The following is a 20,389-nucleotide window of genomic DNA, read 5'->3' on the forward strand; positions in this document are numbered from 1 at the left end:
GGCACATCTTTAAAGTGAAAAGTTCTTAGTGGAACATATAAACTCTTTTAAGGAAACAATACCCCTCTTTAGTCAGGTATTATATGACTTACCCTTAAAATTGAAATAATTTAAGAATCAGTCATTTAGTATTCTCAAATCGTAACTTTCATTCTTTCAAACAAACCTGCTCATCAGAAATATGGAAAATGTTTCTAAGGGATCATTTACACCTGTTAACTCCTCTTCTTCTATTGAGCAATCTCAACTGAATATGGGTCATGCAAAATATGTAGCAATCGCCAAAAATGGTAGTAGTGATGTGAGGACAAGCCAAAATAACCGTTGTGTAGCACCAGAGCATTTAGACATAATAGAAGATATTAGTGAAACAGAAAAAGATGAAATAAATAAGAAAAAAACTTTAGTTAGTATTAAAAAGAGAAAAGGGAAGGGCATGGTATGAAACAAATGCAAAAAGAACAGAAAACAGAATAATGATAAGATAGGACAGAATTGTGGTTCTACACAGAGTATAAAATGAAGTGAATTGTAGTTCTACACATAGTATAAAATGAAGTGAATTGTAGTTCTACACATAGTATAAAATGCAGTGAATTGTGGTTCTACACATAGTATAAAATACAGTGAATTGTGGTTCTACACATAGTATAAAATGAAGTGAATTGTAGTTCTACACATAGTATAAAATGCAGTGAATTGTGGTTCTACACATAGTATAAAATACAGTGAATTGTGGTTCTACACATAGTATAACATGTAGTGAATTGTGGTTCTACACATAGTATAAAATGAAGTGAATTGTGGTTCTACACATAGTATAAAATGCAGTGAATTGTGGTTCTACACATAGTGTAAAATGCAGTGAATTGTGGTTCTACACAGTATAAAATGCAGTGAATTGTGGTTCTACACATAGTATAAAATGCAGTGAATTGTGTTTCTACACATAGTGTAAAATGCAGTGAATTGTGGTTCTACACAGTATAAAATGCAGTGAATTGTGGTTCTACACAGAATATAAAATGAAGTGAACTTTGGTTCTACACATAGTATAAAATGAAGTGAATTGTGGTTCTACACATAGTATAAAATGAAGTGAATTGTGGTTCTACACAGAGTATAAAATGAAGTGAATTGTGGTTCTACACATAGTATAAAATGAAGTGAATTGTGGTTCTACACATAGTATAAAATGAAGTGAATTGTGGTTCTACACATAGTGTAAAATGAAGTGAATTGTGGTTCTACAGATAGTGTAAAATGAAGTGAATTGTGGTTCTACATATAGTATAAAATGAAGTGAATTGTGGTTCTACACAGAGTATAAAATGAAGTGAATTGTGGTTCTACACAGAGTATAAAATGAAGTGAATTGTGGTTCTACACAGAGTATAAAATGAAGTGAATTGTGGTTCTACGCAGAGTATAAAATTAAATAAATTGTTGTTCTACACATAGTATAAAATGAAGTGAATTGTGGTTCTACACATAGTATAAAATGCAGTGAATTGTGGTTCTACACATAGTATAAAATGAAGTGAATTGTGGTTCTACACATAGTGTAAAATGCAGTGAATTGTGGTTCTACACATAGTGTAAAATGAAGTGAATTGTGGTTTTACACATAGTGTAAAATGAAGTGAATTGTGGTTTTCCACATAGTATAAAATGAAATGAATTGTGGTTCTACACATAGTGTAAAATGAAGTGAATTGTGGTTCTACACATAGTGTAAAATGCAGTGAATTGTGGTTCTACACATAGTGTAAAATGAAGTGAATTGTGGTTCTACACATAGTATAAAATGAAGTGAATTGTGGTTCTACACAGAGTACAAAATTAAGTGAATTGTGGTTCTACACATAGTATAAAATGAAGTGAATTGTGGTTCTACACAGAGTACAAAATTAAGTGAATTGTGGTTCTACACATAGTGTAAAATGAAGTGAATTGTGGTTCTACACATAGTATAAGATGAAGTGAATTGTGGTTCTATACATAGTATAAAATGAAGCAAATTGTGTATTCTACACAGAGTATAAAACAAAGCGAATTGTGGTTCTACACAGAGTATAAAATGAAGTGAATTGTGGTTCTACATGCAGTATAAAATGAAGTGAATTGTGGTTCTACACATAGTATAAAATTAAGTGAATTGTGGTTCTGCACAGAGTATAAAATGAAGTGAATTGTGGTTCTGCACAGAGTATAAAATGAAGTGAATTGTGGTTCTACACATAGTGTAATATGAAGTGAATTGTGGTTCTACACATAGTGTAAAATGAATTGAATTGTGGTTCTCCACATAGTATAAAATGAAATGAATTGTGGTTCTACACAGAGTATAAAATGAAGCAAATTGTGGTTCTACACAGAGTATAAAATGAAGTGAATTGTGGTTCTACATACAGTATAAAATGAAGTGAATTGTGGTTCTACACATAGTATAAAATGAAGTGAATTGTGGTTCTACACAGAGTATAAAATGAAGTGAATTGTGGTTCTACACATAGTGTAAAATGAAGTGAATTGTGGTTCTACACATAGTGTAAAATGCAGTGAATTGTGGTTCTACACATAGTATAAAATGAAGCAAATTGTGGTTCTACACAGAGTATAAAATGAAGTGAATTGTGGTTCTACACATAGTATAAAATGAAGTGAATTGTGGTTCTACACATAGTATAAAATGAAGTGAATTGTGGTTCTACATACAGTATAAAATGAAGTGAATTGTGGTTCTACACATAGTATAAAATGAAGTGAATTGCGGTTCTACATACAGTATAAAATGAAGTGAATTGTGGTTCTACACAGAGTATAAAATGAAGTGAATTGCGGTTCTACACATAGTGTAAAATGAATTGAATTGTGGTTCTCCACATAGTATAAAATGAAATGAATTGTGGTTCTACACATAGTATAAAATGAAGTGAATTGTGGTTCTACATACAGTATAAAATGAAGTGAATTGTGGTTCTACACATAGTATAAAATGAAGTGAATTGTGGTTCTACACAGAGTATAAAATGAAGTGAATTGTGGTTCTACACATGGTATAAAATGAAGTGAATTGTGGTTCTACACATAGTATAAAATACAGTGAATTGTGGTTCTACACATAGTATAAAATGAAGTGAATTGTAGTTCTACACATAGTATAAAATGAAGTGAATTGTGGTTCTACACATAGTGTAATATGAAGTGAATTGTGGTTCTACACATAGTATAAAATGAAGTTATTACTATTTAATGGACAGCAACAAAGATAATGGAAAAAGTGAGATTCTTATACTTTGGAATCGCCTATTAAGGCACTCCGTTAAAATCTTTAGTTAGTCTTAATAAATCTGAGGTGAGAGTTTCTACATTGAGAGGTGCTGCACTTATTAAATTAAGTAAATTGCTTTCTAAACATGCTATGACTAGTAAAATAAACTATAACAAAATTGTGGTTACGGTTGCTACTAAGGATCAGCTCAAGGAAAAGGTAGTGACTATGAATCATCTGAGTTGTCAAGAAAATAAAATTCAAGGGTCTTTTTCTGAAATACCAGTGAGCCCAAACTTCAGAGATTATGCTTTCACTAAAACTAAGATGTTTAACGTATGGTTGAGAAAGCAGGTCTGCCTAAAAAGGCATGTTATTACTGTATTGGAAGACAAAGCCAAGCAGTATGCCATATAAACTGCCTTTCAGAAATACATCAATTACATTAAAAACATACTTAAGAACATTTTTTTGAGAGAGAAACTTCTCATAATTGATAGGTCTAAAAGGCAGGCTTTAGTACTTTTAAACAGTTTTATTGCATTATCACTTGGGACATAGGTTCATAGGTAGGTACTAGGCTATCGGCCCAAGGGCCTATGTAAGCCTAGCCAACAAGTTTTCCTGGCTTATGCCACCCAAGAAAGTTATATTTTCCTGTGGCACTGTAGAGCAGAGACACAAGTGATCCCCGAGGTGTATTTCCAATTTCCCATCCACTCATCAAGATTTTTCTAGAAGAGTGCTAATGAAGAACTTTGCTTGACATATATGGGTAGCCTGTTCCAGAGTATGGGAAGTCTCTGGGAAAGGAATCTATCCCTCCAGCATGTCCTGTTTATTGTGGTGACAAGGTTTAGGTCCCTAGAGCATGTAGCTCAGAGGGATTGGGATTTTCTTAGGTGTAGCATGTCCAACAGCTCTGTGTTTGACATAGCTTTATATGTTAAGCAGAGATCACCTTGGAGTAGGCAATAGCTACGGAGTAAAGCTGGAGTTTTTTGAGGCAGTTAGTGTAGGGCATTTGTTTGAGGCCAGTAATCCTCTTTGTGAGGTACTTCTGTGGTCTTTCCAGCTGCTGCAGATGTCTTGTGGGGTACATTCCAAAAGGGGCATTGTACTCTATAATGGGGTCTAATGAGTGTCGAGTAGAGGGGAACAATGACCTCTTTTTTCCTTGATGAGAATCCTTTTATGATGAGGTGTGCAACACAGAAGGACTTCCTGACTACTCTGGCGATGTGACTATGAAAGGAGAGACTACTGTCCACCTGGGTCCCAAGGTCTCTTATCACACATTCGGTGTTAAGTAGATTGCTGCCTATGTGGTAGTAGACACTGCACTTTTTGGCATTGAGCTTGAGGCCATGGCTCTGACACCAGGCATCTGTCTCAGCAAGGATCTTCTGTAGGATGTCCACATCATTTGGGGACTTGACTATGGCTCCTAGTTTGCAGTCATCTGTGAACTTCATTAGCCAGAGGCCTTCTGTGTTAGCCTGTACTTCAGCGAAGTAGATACCAAACAGGAGAGGTCCCAGGACGGAACCCTGTGGTACTCCACTTGTCACTGCTTTGAGGTCAGATTTGGAGTCTGCAATCTTTACAGTGTGGGTTCTGTCAGTGGCATCCCATCTTGTGACATAGGGATTTATACTAATTTAGTGAGTTTAGCTATAATTCCAGAATGGCGGATGGTGTTGAAAGCCTTGACGAGGTGAAGATAGGCTGTGTGAACCACCTTACCCTCTGTGAACCACCTTACCCTGTTCCTTGTAAAGGAAAATCTACATTTATATACAAGTCATCAAACTGTATTAATAAGTTAAAATTAACAAACATTATACTTCACATACATTGCTGTATATCATATAACCTAAGCAACATTAACTAAATTATTCAGTTCCTGCCCTTTTTTAAACCAGAATCATCTTTATTAAACCATTACTTACTACATAAGCAATCGTACATTTATATAAATGAAAACAAACCACACTGACACAATCCTAGTTGCAAGCATTTTACATCACAAACCACACTGACACACTCCCAGTTGCAAACATTATACAGCACTTATAATCTACCCAATCATTTTCAGTCAAACACTACATAGCACATTTAAGTCCTGCCTTCTTTTAAACTTCATTCCTCCCCTGTATGTATTGTTCCCACATTTCCCATTTTCCTATGTAGTTTTTTCTACCATTTTCTAAATATCTCAATTCCAGTTGTTTTATCTCTGTTGTATGTTCACTACTTCTAATATAGTTGGTTTAGATTTTGATTTCCATTTTCTAGGAATTGCTTTTTTGGCAGCCACCATAATTAGGCACAACAACGCCTTACCACATCTAGGCAATTCCATTTCTGCATGTTAGCTCAAAAAAAATAATCTCCCTCGTCACACCAATCTGCCTACCCAGCATCTCCAACAGTGGATCCCGCAGGGTAATCCTTAAAGTCCGCTAACCCACCACTCCCAGAAAAAATGTTCCCAATTACCTCTTTCTTCCCCATCACACTTCCAACATTTGCTGCCTTCTTGAGGAAAAATTCTCTGGAGTCTACTTGGGGTATAAAAAGATCTATGTAAACATTTCCAAGCAAATATCCTAAAGATTCTAGATTTTGTTGCGTATTTGGCAAACATACATATACCCACCCATTGTTTCTTTGTGAATTGCTTATCCAATCTCTCTCTCCAATTTTTTTCTAAACTCCTCTGATTGATTCTTATAGTTATCATGTAATATTTTATATGCTCTACTAATTATTTTTTAATTGCAGCTTCTGTTCTAGATTCTACTAAAACTGCTGCTGCTATGCTATGTTTATGCTAATGCACAAAGCCTTAAAAAAGAAGGAATAATTTAACTTTACATTATTTTGTTATAATTATATTATTATTATTATTAATATCATTCTTATATTATGTCTAATTTGTTGTAATTATTTAAACTGCAGATGTTTTGTTTTACTTTTGAAAATTGTAAAATTATTGTTCTTAAAATGTTTTATAATAATTTGGAGCTTTTCTCCCTGGGCTTCTGTGGAAAATGGGCTTCTACCCTGTTGGACTTTCCTAGTAATCAAATGTCAATCAATCAATCAGTAAGCTACAAGGAACTGAAATAATATCCATAACTGAGATATGGAATACTGATACATTTGTATTTAAAGACTTTAATATATATGAAAGTATAAGAAAGGATTGAAAAGGGTGGCGCTATAAGAAAGGATTGAAAAGGGTGGAGGTATAATGATGATATTTCATAAAACAATAAATAATTATTCAAAGCAAGAGGATAATGAGGCTGAGATTATAAATACACGTTTGAAAGGTATTATAGCATGAGAACATTGTAAAATAGTGTCAGTGTGTCATAACTTTTTGAATGCACCAGAAGGATATATAAATGAAATACCACAATTGAAGTTGGAGACTTTTATTACCCCCTGATATAGCAGAGGTACCAGAACTAACTATGAATCCCTGTCCTTGCACATGGTGAATTCATATGATTTTACCCAATTGCTAGACAAACCTACTTTAAAAAAATTCTATATTGGACATATTAATAATCAACATAGATAGACTAAGAAAGAATTAAATGAATCATTAGGAAGTTCATACATAACAGCATTTCTTTGGGCATTTTGGCATTACCTGAGGTTAAGAAGAGGCATAATATATTATAATATGACTATATTACATAAAACCAGATACATTACTAACTGTGGATAAGATTTATTCTCAAGTATTTACAGTAAATACATAAATGATACTTAAGTCAATACTAATAAAGTTTGATTTAATGTTAAACCATGGTGGGATAATCACCTAACTAAATTTTTAAGGAATAAAATGACCAGAAATATAATAATAAAAATTTGGTAAGAAATGTTTAAACATAAAACAGCTAAAAGCTCTATTACTGAAAAAAATGCACGAGAGTTCTCCAATAAAGACAATAAGAAAAGTTTTTTATAAATATGTTAACTCCAATAGGAATGTATAGACAGCTGTAGGACCTGTTCATATAAACAACAGGATTATTACAAGAAATCTTGAAATAACAAATACAATCAGTTAATATTTTATTGAAATATTTACATTGTATTATACTAATATTTGCTCCTTACCTAGTGTATCTGTACCATATCCTAATACCTCAACGGCAGATGTCTGTAAAGCAGTAGGTAAAAAAAAAACATGCTCAATGTGACCAGCTATTTTCTCTGGTAACTTCATATGTATGATCTCTAGCAATATAATTGAACCATCAACACGTATGTTTAGTAACATGCTGAAATGTGCAGTATTATCAAATGACCAGAAATTATTATTTTTAGTGTCAACGTGTAAAGCAATTTACAAAAAGAAAAATCTAATTATAGATCAACAAGTCTCATTCGTATCCTAGAAAAAAATATTTTTAGAGATTTTTGATTACTGAGTCAGAGATGGATTGTTTCTATGGGTCATCACTGGATCCTACAGAGAATGGTTTTATAAAGAGAATATGCTCTATGATCTGCCAAATAAAGTGGTGCGAGCAGGACTCTACATTATTAGATTGTGGAATCAATGTCTAGTGATATACCATTATGTTCATAGGTGCGTACTAGGCTAATGGCCCTGGAGCCTTTACAATCCTAGCCCATAGAAATCCCCAGTCATCATGCAGCCTGACGTTAGTTCCCAGTGCCTCTATCAAGTAGAGCCAATAGAGTGATCCCCGGGGTGAACTTTCTATTTCCCATCCACTCATCAAGATTTTTCTTCAAGAGGGCCAGTGAGGTGCTCTGCTTGACATGTAATGGAAGTCTATTCCAGAGCATGGGCAGTCTCTAGGTTATGAACCTGTCCTTCCAGCATGTTCTGTTGATTGTGGTAATGAGGTCGAGGTCTCTGGAGCGTGTAGTGTGTCACTAAGGCATTTGATATATTGTTACATTATCTGATGTCACTAAGGCTTTGGATACCTTATTACATTATCAGATTTGATTAAGTCTTTACAATCTAGATACATTATTAATTGGATTAGAAACTGGCCAAACAACAGAGAACAAAGTATTGTAGCTCAGGGATTGAGATCAACTTTGACTTGGGCTAACAAGGGCATCAGTCACTCAGGGCTCTATACCAGCCCCACTACTTTTTAATATAGTGTGCTCAACCTACCAACAGCTTCAAATGTATCTAAATATACCGATGATTGTAAAACAGGGATAGAGATAAAAGGCTCATTGGACATTGAACAGTTAAATAAATACTTAGTTTGCACATTTGGACCAATAGTTTAGGATTGAGGTTTAATACTACCAAACACAAGGTACCATTCTAAATCTGACAGTAATTTTGATATAAAACTAGGAGCAAATATCTGGAGTGTGTAAAACTGATCACAGGTCTAGGAACTACAGTTTGTTCAATATTTAACTGTAAACAAGTGCTGGAGATAAAAGCAAAAGCAATTGCTCTAATTTATAGAACAGCATTGTATCAAAAGATCAATTTATTCTTAAAAGCTTAAATATTTCAACCAAGACCAATCATAGAGTACAATTTGAATATTTACTCACTCTCTGAAGGACTTAATACTGGAGCAAACTGTCAGGTCTGTGGGCTCAAACATAATCTTCTAACGACGTTTTAAAAGTCTACTTTATCAGGCTGTCCAGGCAAGCTACTAAACATGGTGAATTTGAAACTGAATATGAATTTTTAAAAATATTATTTATGAACAGAGGTTGTGATGAAAATTTGTTAAACATGAAATTCTACCAAATCCCAAAGCATTAAAACAACATTGTAATGGTTAACATTTCTGTCATTCATAACCGGGCAATGCAACAATATTCAACTGATTAACCGCACACCCCTCTCCCCAGGACTAAAGGCAAGGTACATTATTTACTCAACTCTTTGACCTCATAAATATTAGCTTTCAAAGACAGTGATCTTCTCTTACAAAAACTTAAGAAAGAGAGAATAACAGAATGATTGATAGCTTTAAATAATCAAACGTGTCTTTTTACATGGATTGACTTTAAATGCACAGATTAAACATGACATATTTCATCAACCTTTGCTGCACACCAAACAAAATATATATATGATTTACAAAATAGATGATTTTTAAAAGATCTTGGGAAAGTATTCCAAAAGAACCCATACAGTAACTTTACCCTGTAGCAGAAGATTTGCCAACAGAGTCATAGCTGGTTTATTTCATGCATTATGTGCTTTTAGGATATGCCAGCCCTCAACTCACTAGTTGCGAAGCAAAAAAAAAAAAAAAAAAAAATGCTCAGATTTTCTGACATCTTTAGTTTTATCCAAATAATATCGGAGCTGTCTGTCAAAATCTAAAATATGTAGGATCCTCTCATCGGAATTTTGGGGTAAAAAGAAAAAAAGAAGGACAGTAAATGGGCTGATCTGAAGACAAGTCAATGACCACTTTGAACATAAAGAAGGATTGGTTCAAACAGAAATCTTATCTCTGTGAAAAATCCAAAAAGATGGAACTGCCCTAATGGCCAGGAGTCCTAAGACTGTATTAGCATGAAGTAAGTGCCACCAACAAAAGTGTCTTCCAAGTATATAATTCCAAAGTAGAGGAAGCTGCAGGTTCAAAAGGAGGTTGAGTCAATTTTTCCAAAACAAAATTAAGGTCCCAAAAAGATGGAATAGCCTTTCTCCAAGGCCTTGTGTATAGGATGCCTTTTAGGAATTGCTTAACTTCAAATGTAGAGGAAAGCGGCAGATCCAGGGTCAGACAAGCAGAAATGGCTGACAAATGAGCTTTAACTGATGAATGTGCCAGTCTAGAATTGAGCAACTTGCACAAATAAGAAAGAGCAGTAGAAATACCCACTAAAAGAAGGTTCTGTTCATGCCTGTGACACCAATGGAAATTGCTTCCATTTAGCAACAGAAGATTTGCTTTTAGTGGGTTTTCTGGTCTCCTGCAAAACCTGAAACACATCCTCAAAAAACTAGTGTTGAAAAATCAAAACCCTATCACCCAATCAAATGTATGGTGAGCTGATGAGGGTAAATATGAAAGTGCTTGCCCTCTTTGAGGAGGTCCATCCTGTGAGGTAACATGATATGATTGCCCCTGGCCAGATGAAAATGAAGGGGAAGCAATGTTGTTGGATCCAAAAGGGAGTAACCAGCAAGAGATTAGATCTGTCTTGGAAACAGCCCTTTCCAAGAAAAAGATGTGGTGTACAATTTAGAGGCTCCAACAATTCTTGTACATAGAGTCCAGGACATAGTTTTCTTCCCATTTAGCTAAAATTAAATTAGCATAGGTGTGTGCGCATGCAGCTCCCATTGCCACCCCTCTAACCTGTTGGTACAATTCTCCTTTAAAATAAATTAAGTTTTATTTTAAAACTAATTCCATCAGTTTAAGGCATACAAACATATCTGCCTGTGGCATTTCCATCTCCTCAAATACAATTTCTTCTAACATCTGCATTCCTTCAGAATGGGGAATGCATGTAAAGAGGTCAGTGACGTCAATTGTAATAAATGTTAAATAAACGAAAATTATGGTTTTAATGTGTGCGTTCATGTGTTTATATTAAAGTGGATTTTAAAAGAATTCTGGCTCATTCTTGGTCCTGTGGTGCCTTGGATTGATTTACTGGTTTCTTTTGGTACCTTGTGGCTGTTTTTTTTTTCAAATGTTCTTAGTTTTTAATTTGGAGATAAGTGAAGATTGTAAGTTAGTTAGAATTTGTGACCCATGGAAGAGGTTGGGGAGGAGCTGGGCATGTGAGAGAGACTGTAGAGTCAGGGGTGATGAACCTTTCATTTCTATATAGTAGGCCAAGCTTTTGGTGGGTTTTTTTATTACAGTGATGTACATGCAGGTCAAACTTGAGCTGATCATCTGTGGTCACATCAAGGAGTTTTGTGTGGGTTTCAGGGGTGATGGGTATCAGGACTTCTGTCACAGAAAGATAAGGTGTGTGGGGGGGTCTGGAGACTCCAGTTATCTGTGGAATGTATGGGGGGGGGTTGTTACATAGGGGATATAGGGAGAGGATAGTGAAGAACACGGATTGCCATCGGAAGGGGTTGGCTTTCCCACAACCAGTTTCTGATTAAATTCCAGTAATGTTTCCAAGTGTTGGCATGAGGTGAATGACCACTGTTGGCACAGTATCTTTTGGAGGTTTTTATCTTTACTGTTTTGTTAACCACACAGTGGTGTGTAAGTTCACTTTCACCTGTTAGATTCACTTAGCTGCTGTTTGCTTTCCCTTTGTGTTGCATTGATGGCAGTAAAGAGTAATGTTTATGAGCTGATGGCCGTAGTGAAGTACTATATGCCTGGTACAAGCACCAGGTGTAAGAGAATCAGGAATCCAGTGACTGACTGCATATGAAACAAATGAATGAAAATAGGAAAAGCTGTTTAAATTACACAATAAACAGTTGGGCAGACACGATGTTCAATCAGTTACAAATTCAGGAAATAAACTGTACTCACAGGAGGTTTTATAGCAATGTTTTGTTTTTTTTTTAATATGTAGCAAGATCACATTACACAGATTTATTTACTGACAATAATATTGGATGTCTATGTTTATACCTTGTTTTTATCAAACTGCAGGAGTCAACAATGGTAATATTGTTGTCTGCGCCATCTTTGGCTTGTTCGGTGATAATAATTCTATATTTCTTATTCACACTTGGAATTGAACTGCTGAAATGTGGAAACCTCAAGAAAAAAGTAACTGCTAAGGTATGTTTTAATAATATTCGATGGTTCAGTCTTTGTAACAACAATGCAAGAATTGTAAACAAGTTTTTGATCATTAATTAAGTGGAGACACATATTTGAATCTCGCACTCTGTATTAATCTAATGAAGTTACTTACTTTTTAGTGTTAACAGATCTCCACTGGCCAGTCTTGCAAGCACACTGGGTTTGTCTAGCTAGCGCATGGTTAATATTAATGTTATCTGGAAACGTGTCAATGCACTTTCATGCTGCTTGTTTGTGTGACATATTTATGTTATCAAACCAAATCTTCACTCCTCAGTTCTTACATATCCCATGGGACTTAGCTCAGCACCTTAGATATCAGGACAGTGTTCTACGGTATCAAACGGCCCATCAAAAGGATTGGTTTGGCTGCAGTTTTAATTATGTTATTTGTGTATTTATCCACTAAAGGTAGGATCCAGAGATGAGATATGAGGGAGGGAGGCTCAGGAAAGTTTTCTTATGCATGTGAGTGTGTATTTTTGTGTATTGGAGCATGCATACAAGTGTGTAGGTGAGTGCTTCTGTGAATGAGTTTGCCAGAGTTTGTTTCAGGGTGATTGGATATTTATGTTTGTGTCTGTGTGTTTGTGTACATGTAAAGGGTGCTTTTGATAAAGTGATGCATGCATTTATTTAATGACAAGGCAATAAGCTGATAATGAAATGTTTTTTCTGGTTGACTCTACCATGTCTCCATATTGAAGATTCTCTCCATTAAGTTAACTTATTGACTTGCAGTGCCCAATTAGCACAGAGACTGGGGGTCTCTATGAATCTACTTACGGTGGGCAGTACAGCAGCATAAAATCTTAAAATGTGTTTATAAATGAGAAAAAGTGAGCAGTGTATGAAAACTCTTCCACTAATTCTGCTTAGAGAATGGGTAAACTGTACATCAATATCCTGACTACATAACAAATGTTCTCCAGCAGGGTGTTAATGTACAAGTAATGCCTACTAAAAAACAACCCTGCTGATTCACAGCAGCAGTGGAGCTCAGACTGAGAAAATGTAATGGCTGACATTAATTACTCGCTAAGCAGTGCTTTTGCTGTTTGGAGAGTGTAAAATGTGAAAAAAAGACAAAAAATAATAATTGTGTGTGTGTGTGTGTGTGTGTGTGTGTGTGTGTGTGTGTGTGTGTGTGTGTGTGTTTATGTCTGTGTGGAGTGTGCGTCTGCAATCCAAACCAACGTGTAGCTAGACAAAATAATCCTTTAATAACACATTAAAAATTCAACATGCACAAAGCACCTCAGACTGAGCGCTCTCACCTGCTAACAGTCAGGCATAATCAGAGTCGTATTGGTGCAGCTCAAAATGCATTTAAATCAGGAACCAAGTCCTGACATCATTTCCTGCAAGTTTTACATGTATAAAAGACTTGAATATTTAAATACTTAACATAGAAAAATTTTCATCTTCGGGATTTACCTCTGTTTCCACTGACAGACATTTCCTTGTTCTTGGTCTGTGTGAAAGTGTATGCGTGTATGACAGTAAGAGAGAGAGAGAGAGAGAGAGATTGATGACCGAAACAGAAAAGTGTGTGCATGTATGTTATTTCTGTCTGCATGTGTGAGTGAATGCATGCATGAAATCAGAAAAGGCAGTCTGTGTGTGTGTGTGTGTGTGTGTGTGTGTGTGTGTGTGTGTGTGTGTGTGTGTGTGTGTGTGTGTGTGTGTGCGTGTGCGTGTGTGTGCGTGTGTGTGTGTGTGCATGCGCAGGCATGCATATCTGTGCGCATGTGCATGCATACGTGCGTAAGAGACAGAGAGAGTAAAATGATCTAGTGATCCCCTGGCAGCAGCAGTTTTGCATACCTCTCCACCTTGGACATAGTTCTCAACTTGTTAGCACAAGAAATCTGGTCAAAGCCTGACATAATGGGGGGACAAATGCTAAGAAATAGGGACATATTTTAAATATTGCTCTTATAAACTTAGAAAGTTGCGAGAATAACAGGATTTGTGTTAGCATGTATTTTCTGAAAGATATGAAATCTGAAACTCAAATGCATGCCATTATTTAGGGACTTTAATCTTTAGATCATCCCAGTGGTTTCTCAAAAAACATTTTTATGACGAACAGACCAAAAATATGAGGCAAATATCTGGGCATTCAGCAAAAATATGTACAGTTGAGTAGTATGTTCTTAGATCAAGGTATCTGGATAAGCCTAAATTAAACGGGAAAAAGGCTTCAAAATAGGAACATTTTAAATTATTTGTGTTAACATGCATTTTCTGAAGCAGAAGTATCTGTGTGTTTGTGTGTGTGTGTGTGTGTGTGTGTGTGTGTGCGCGCGCGCGTTTGCATGTGTGTGTGTATGTGTGTGTGTGTGTGTGTGTGTGTGTGCACGTGCGTGTGTATGTTTGTGTGTATGTTTGTGTGTGTGTGAGAGAGAGTTAGAGTAAGTGACATCTAACACTGGCAGCAGCAAAGAGGTTTGTATACATCTGGACCCTTCAGCTGAAGAAGTCTGGATAAAGCCTGAAATAAAATGGGAACAAAGGGTCTAAAATAAGAACAGATTTTAATTATTGCTGTTATAAAATATATTACAAACTTGCTTAAATAAAAGGATTTGTGTTAGCATGAATTTTCTGAAGGAAAATTGCACAGGACACTAAGGATAATCACAAGGCTTTCTTTAGTTATGTTAGGAACCTGGGTGGTAATCCCCAGATATGCTCAGAATTAGTCCAAAATGACAAAAAATACACTGAACCCACAGACATTGCCAACATCCTAGCTGACAGGTTCAGCGCAAACTTCTCTCCCCCCTCCCCACCAAAAGGGCAAATATCTATCCCAGCAGAGTGCTGCCCCCTGACATCTCAGATGCTCAGGTAAGAGCCGCCCTCTCCAAAGCAAAAACACAGCATCAATGGGACCAGACGGTGTCCCGGGCTGCGTCCTACATGAACTCCAAGAAGAGCTAAACCCAAACATAAAACTACTGTTCAATCTCAGCCTTACTACAGGATATGTGCCCAAAGAGTGGCATACAGCAACAGTGATCCCTCTCCATAAAGGTGGTGCCTCAACGGATTCTGGAAACTATCGCCCCATAAGCCTGATTAGCTTGGTCTGCAAAGCTATGGAAAGGATCATCATGGACCTCATAAATAAAGATATTGGGGACCTACAGACAGTGGATCCTACCCAGTTCAGCTTTGTTAAGGGCAGATCCTGCCTCTTAAACCTGTGGTTGATTTCTTTGAAACAGTCACCAAGGCCATTGACGAGGGGAAGGTGGTCCACACAGCCTACCTGGACATCGCAAAAGCCTTCGATACAATACCCCACTCGGGCATTATAGATAAGCTCACCAGCTTAAATATAAATCCCTATGTCACTAGATGGATTGCAAACTGGCTCAAGGACAGAACCCACATGGTTAGAATTGCTGGAGCCATGTCAGACTCCAAACCAGTTACAAGTGGTGTCCCACAAGGCTCAGTCCTGGGACCTCTCTTGTTCGGTATATATTTCTCGGAGGTACAGGCCAACACGGAAGGACTGTGGCTGACCAAGTTCGCAGATGACTGCAAACTGAGCGCCATAATCGACTCTCCAGCCAACACAAGCATCCTCCAAAAGGGCCTCATAGAAACAGACAACTGGTGCCAGAGCCATGGCCTGAAGCTAAATGCCAAAAAGTGTATAGTCATCCCCTTTGGCAAAAACAAAGTGTCCACAAATTACCACATAGGTGGTAATCCATTAAGTACAGAAGAAGTAATTAGGGACCTGGGGACCCAAGTTGATAGCAATCTCTCATTTGACAACCACATGGCCAAAGTGGTTAGAAAAACATTTTATATAGCCCACCTAATCATGAAGGGATTCACATCTAGATCAAGGGAGGTCATCGTGCCTCTTTACTCATCCCTCATCAGGCCCATAATAGAGTACAATGCCCCTTTTGGGATGTACCTTACCAGACACCTGCAGCAACTGGAAAAACCCCAAAAGTACCTCACCAAGAGGATCAAAGGGCTCAAACAGATGCCATATGCTGCCTGGTTAAAGAAACTCCAGCTCTACTCAGTGGCATACCGCCTGTTCAGAGGCGATCTGTGCCTGACGTATAAAGCCATGTCCAACCCGGAATTAATGGACATGCTGCACCTCAGAAAATCCAAATCCCATCGAGCTATGTGCTCGAGAGACTTGAACCTCAGCACTGAAATAAATAGGACATGCTGGAGGGACAGATTCATAACCCAGAGGCTCCCTTCACTCTGGAATAAAATCCCAGTCTAGGTTAGGCAGAGTCCCTCATTGACTCTCTTCAAGAGGAATCTTGATGAGTGGATGGGAGATCGTAGGTTTACCCCGGGTATCACTTCTGTGTCACTGTTAGACAGAGGCACAGTATACTAACCTCAAAAAAGGGCATAGCAAAATAAATTTAAAATGGGTGGCAAAAGCCAAACACAATATGGCTAGGCTTATAAATGCCCTAGGGCAGATAGCCTAGTATGAACCTATGGATCTATGGAAATAAAACTTTGAAACTCAAATGTATGTCATTATCTAGTGACTTCGTTCTCCAATGAAGAGCAATAAACCAAACATTTTTAGAAGTTAAGGGACCAAAAAATAAAGTGAATACCTGTTTTTTTTTTTTTTTTTTTTTTAAATGTTATGTTTTGGATGTAAAAAGCTCTGTCCAACACCATTAACATATATTACAACAAGTTTGAAACATTAGGCGGAGGAACTATTTTACATCAAAAATATATCAAAAAATGATATAGCACTTAAAAAATAAAAAAGTAAAACACAATTTTACAACGAGACCATTCTCTAATCACAATAATGCCCTCCAGGGTGTGTGTTTATGTGTAATTAATGCCCTTCCAGGGGTGTAGAGGACCAATGCCACGGGGGAGACATTAATTACACATTACCACACACCCTGTTGGGCATTATTGCTTGCATGTAGCACACCAGTTAAACTTACCATCACAATTCAGAGGCCAGAAAGCACAAATGCACACAAGTATGACAGCACAGTAAGTAAACAAGCGATACATTTATACTCCAAACTGTGGCAAAGGCACTAGAAAACTAATAGACTTTCACCAAATTCAATTAGTGTTAGCTTAGTAAGATGGCACAATGGATGAAGAGTTTCAGCTGTTAACAAGGTACTTTTGTAGTCAAGAATATAAGGTTCATTTCCTTCCACCTCCATCTGCCTGCTGAGTGACCTGAGTAAGTCACTAAACCAAAGTGTGATTTCGGGTTGCTCCTGAAAAGGGACACTTTTTTGCAGCTGGATTACCTGGTTAACAGATAAAATAAAAACATAATAGTTAAAAAAATGCTCCTTATTGAAATGTCAGTGAATTGCATAAGGATTAAGATTTAGCTGGAATAGTTTATCTGTGATATTTGAATGTGGAATTGCGTTAAATGCTATTGCAAGGTCTAGATGTGAAGTATGCTCTGTACATTGTTGATTAATACGTGTTCAATTTGATTTTTTAATATTCTCTATTTTATGTGTAGAGCTTTTCTCCCTGGGCCTCCACTGCAAATGGGCCTTGTGCCCAGTCGGACAGTACCCGGTAAACAAATAAAACAAATAAATGCTGATTTGCCCTCATCCATTGCTTCAGTAACCCTCTCAAAGAAGTCATTCAGGATCTGCCCTTGACAAATGCAAACTGGCATGAATTGAGAGTTTCCAAGTTACCTATGTTCTTATTTATTAATTCTGTAATGTTCCTTTCCATGAGTTTATATATGAGGCTGGTCAGACCTTATGGGTCTATAAATTCTTGGGTCCATTGATCCCCACCTTTCTGTAAGGGGATGACAGTTTCTTTCATTCATTTAGCAGGCACAAAGGCTGATTGAAAGCTGACATTGAATAGACTGTGAAGGGTGTCTCTCAGCTCCTGTTTCACAATGGCCCCATAGAAGCATCGCTCTTGGCCTTGGATAGTGCCTTGAGGACTTATTCATGGTAGATTTGAGGGAGAGATATAAATTTCTCAAAGGAAATCTTGGAATATAGGAGGGGAGGAGAAGGTGAAGTTCAAGCTAAATTTATCTGCTAGTAGATTGGGCCTGAATATCTGATAGTATTTACTAATAGCTCTGCAAAGCACTTGGTATTGTTTCTAAGTTTTCTAACATAGTTAAAGTACATTTTGTGACTGTTCTTTGCCCTAGTGTCTATTTTTACCTCATATCTGACTTTGCCTGATTTCTTCAGGGTCCAGAATTCCCTGTAAGTTTAGCAAGAGTCGCATTTATTTTTTTAAATGTACTGAGTGTTTTTCTGTTTTCTTTTATTGTAGGGCATATTTATATGTGGGTTCCACCATAGGAGGTTATTTTGGAATCTGGGGTGGAGGAGAAAGATGCATCTATGCAGCTATTCACACGAGCATAGAATTTGGTGGTGAAGGATTCCATGTAAGCAGTGGAGTCATCGATCTGGAAGAGATGTTGAATTTGCTGAGGGCATCACTCAGTTTCAGTAGATTAGCCTTGGTATAATCTTTGAATAATAAGTTATTGTATTATGTTTCTGGCTTCTGTCTTAAGATGAATATGACAAATCTGTGGTCCAATTTGACCAGGGAGGAATTTACAACTAGTAGGAATCAGAGCTCTCCCATATTTTTGAGGGCCAAGTCCAGAAATTTTGTTTCCTGGTTGGTGCTGAGACTAACTGGTCAAGAGAGCTGGTAGTGATGAATTTCAGAAATCTCTGGGCATAACTGCTAGAGGATTTATGTATAACAGTCAATGGTGCATGACTTAGTGCCTAGGGACTTCATATTCGTTAAGTAGGCGTTATGAGCTGGGTGGGCATAGATGCAGGTCTTATATTTAGTCATGGTGTGATAAGGGGTCTTCTTAATGGTAATTTGGATAGAGAGGAATTCCAGATCAGTATCTTCTCTAACTAGTGTGAACATTAACTGTTTCTTACAAGAAAATCTAGTAGAATCCACGAAACCACCATGGCAGCAGGAAGGTAAAACATAAAAAACTTTTTATTAAAAGGTTAGCACTTTCGTGCTGCTAAGAGCACTTCTTCAGACCATATAAAATCACATAGGAGATACTCTGGATATGCATCTATGCATCATGCTAGGACATTCTTCAAATCTTTATTTCTGATGGCCTGCAAATGTTCCGTAATTCTTTCTCTCAGCTTTCTCACCGTTTTACCTACATAGAAACTATAGCATGACTGGCAAGTGGCCAAATGCACCACATTAAAACTGGTACAAGTGGCATTTGTATATAACTGATGGTTATAGTTAGTAACAGGGTGAACAAAAGTATGCTGACTATCTGTAAGATGACAAAAATTGCAACTGCCACAAGGAGAGCACATCATGTATATAAAGAAGGGGATCCACATGGTTTTAAGTTTACAGTGAGCATATATACGACATTAGTAGAGGCAAGGAAACTAATGCTCTTTTTAAACACAGTAAGACATGTAATGGATATAGTTTTAGGTTTTTAGTATTGGAGCAAATCAAAGTGGACACTAGAGGTGGCCCATGGGAAGATATTCTTGAAAGTAAAGAATTGTGGTGGCAGGTTAGCTTGGAAGCAGGAAAGGAACCAGGCTTCAATGATTACTTATTCATAGTGTCCTTATTGAAGTTAAAGTCAAACAAAATTTAATTGTAATGACAGTAAAAGGTCACTAGAGGGGGCAAAATACTAAAGTAACATCAAAACAATATGAATGCTGCCAGAATGATGGACTTTCTCTATATACATTTTTGAAAAACTGTTTATGCACAGATTAATTGATTTTAAAACATTTTACAAATGAGAAAACATATATAGGTATTTTAAATATTTATTGTTTAAAGGTTTTTTAAAAGAGATTGTAGGTAGGCAATGTTTTGTAAGCACTAATGCACTTTATATAAGTCTGAACTAATGAATATTCATGAATCAATACACTCAATTTGATTTGGAGAATTTGAACTGAAGTATGTGGTTCTATTGGTCTATTTTTAACTAATTTAACATGTCAAGAGTATTTAACAGAGTTGTTTGTATTAAAACTTTGTCTGATGAAGTCCTGATAGGACGAAAACGTAATTGTGTGAAGGAGCGTTTATGGGGTTTTTTTGTGAATAAAAACAGTTTCTCCAGTTGTTCTGAGGAGTTATTCTTGGTCGAAGGCACTGTGGTTTATTGGCTTTTAAGTTTACAGTACTGGCCCAGATGAAACAAAGTGTTAGGTTGGGGGACCTTAAAAATGTCAGAACAGAGAGAAACAAAGTGGATAGTGAGACTACAGGGTGATGCCTA

The 20,389-nt window shown here is 36.7% G+C and overlaps 1 protein-coding gene across 1 annotated transcript in view; it reads left to right on the top strand.

The window, feature by feature from the left end:
- Positions 1-20,389, top strand: part of LOC122807828 (stimulated by retinoic acid gene 6 protein-like) — a gene marked incomplete in the record, with an annotated part of 2,062,125 nt that overhangs the window by 1,058,430 nt on the left and 983,306 nt on the right. The window contains 1 exon segment of the mRNA XM_044078921.1: positions 11,914-12,045. Coding sequence (XP_043934856.1) covers positions 11,914-12,045 — 132 coding nt within the window.

The sequence above is a fragment of the Protopterus annectens genome, chromosome 7.part1 (assembly GCF_019279795.1).
Source record: "Protopterus annectens isolate FY-2018-M chromosome 7.part1, PAN1.0, whole genome shotgun sequence".
Taxonomy (NCBI): Eukaryota; Metazoa; Chordata; order Ceratodontiformes; family Protopteridae; genus Protopterus; species Protopterus annectens.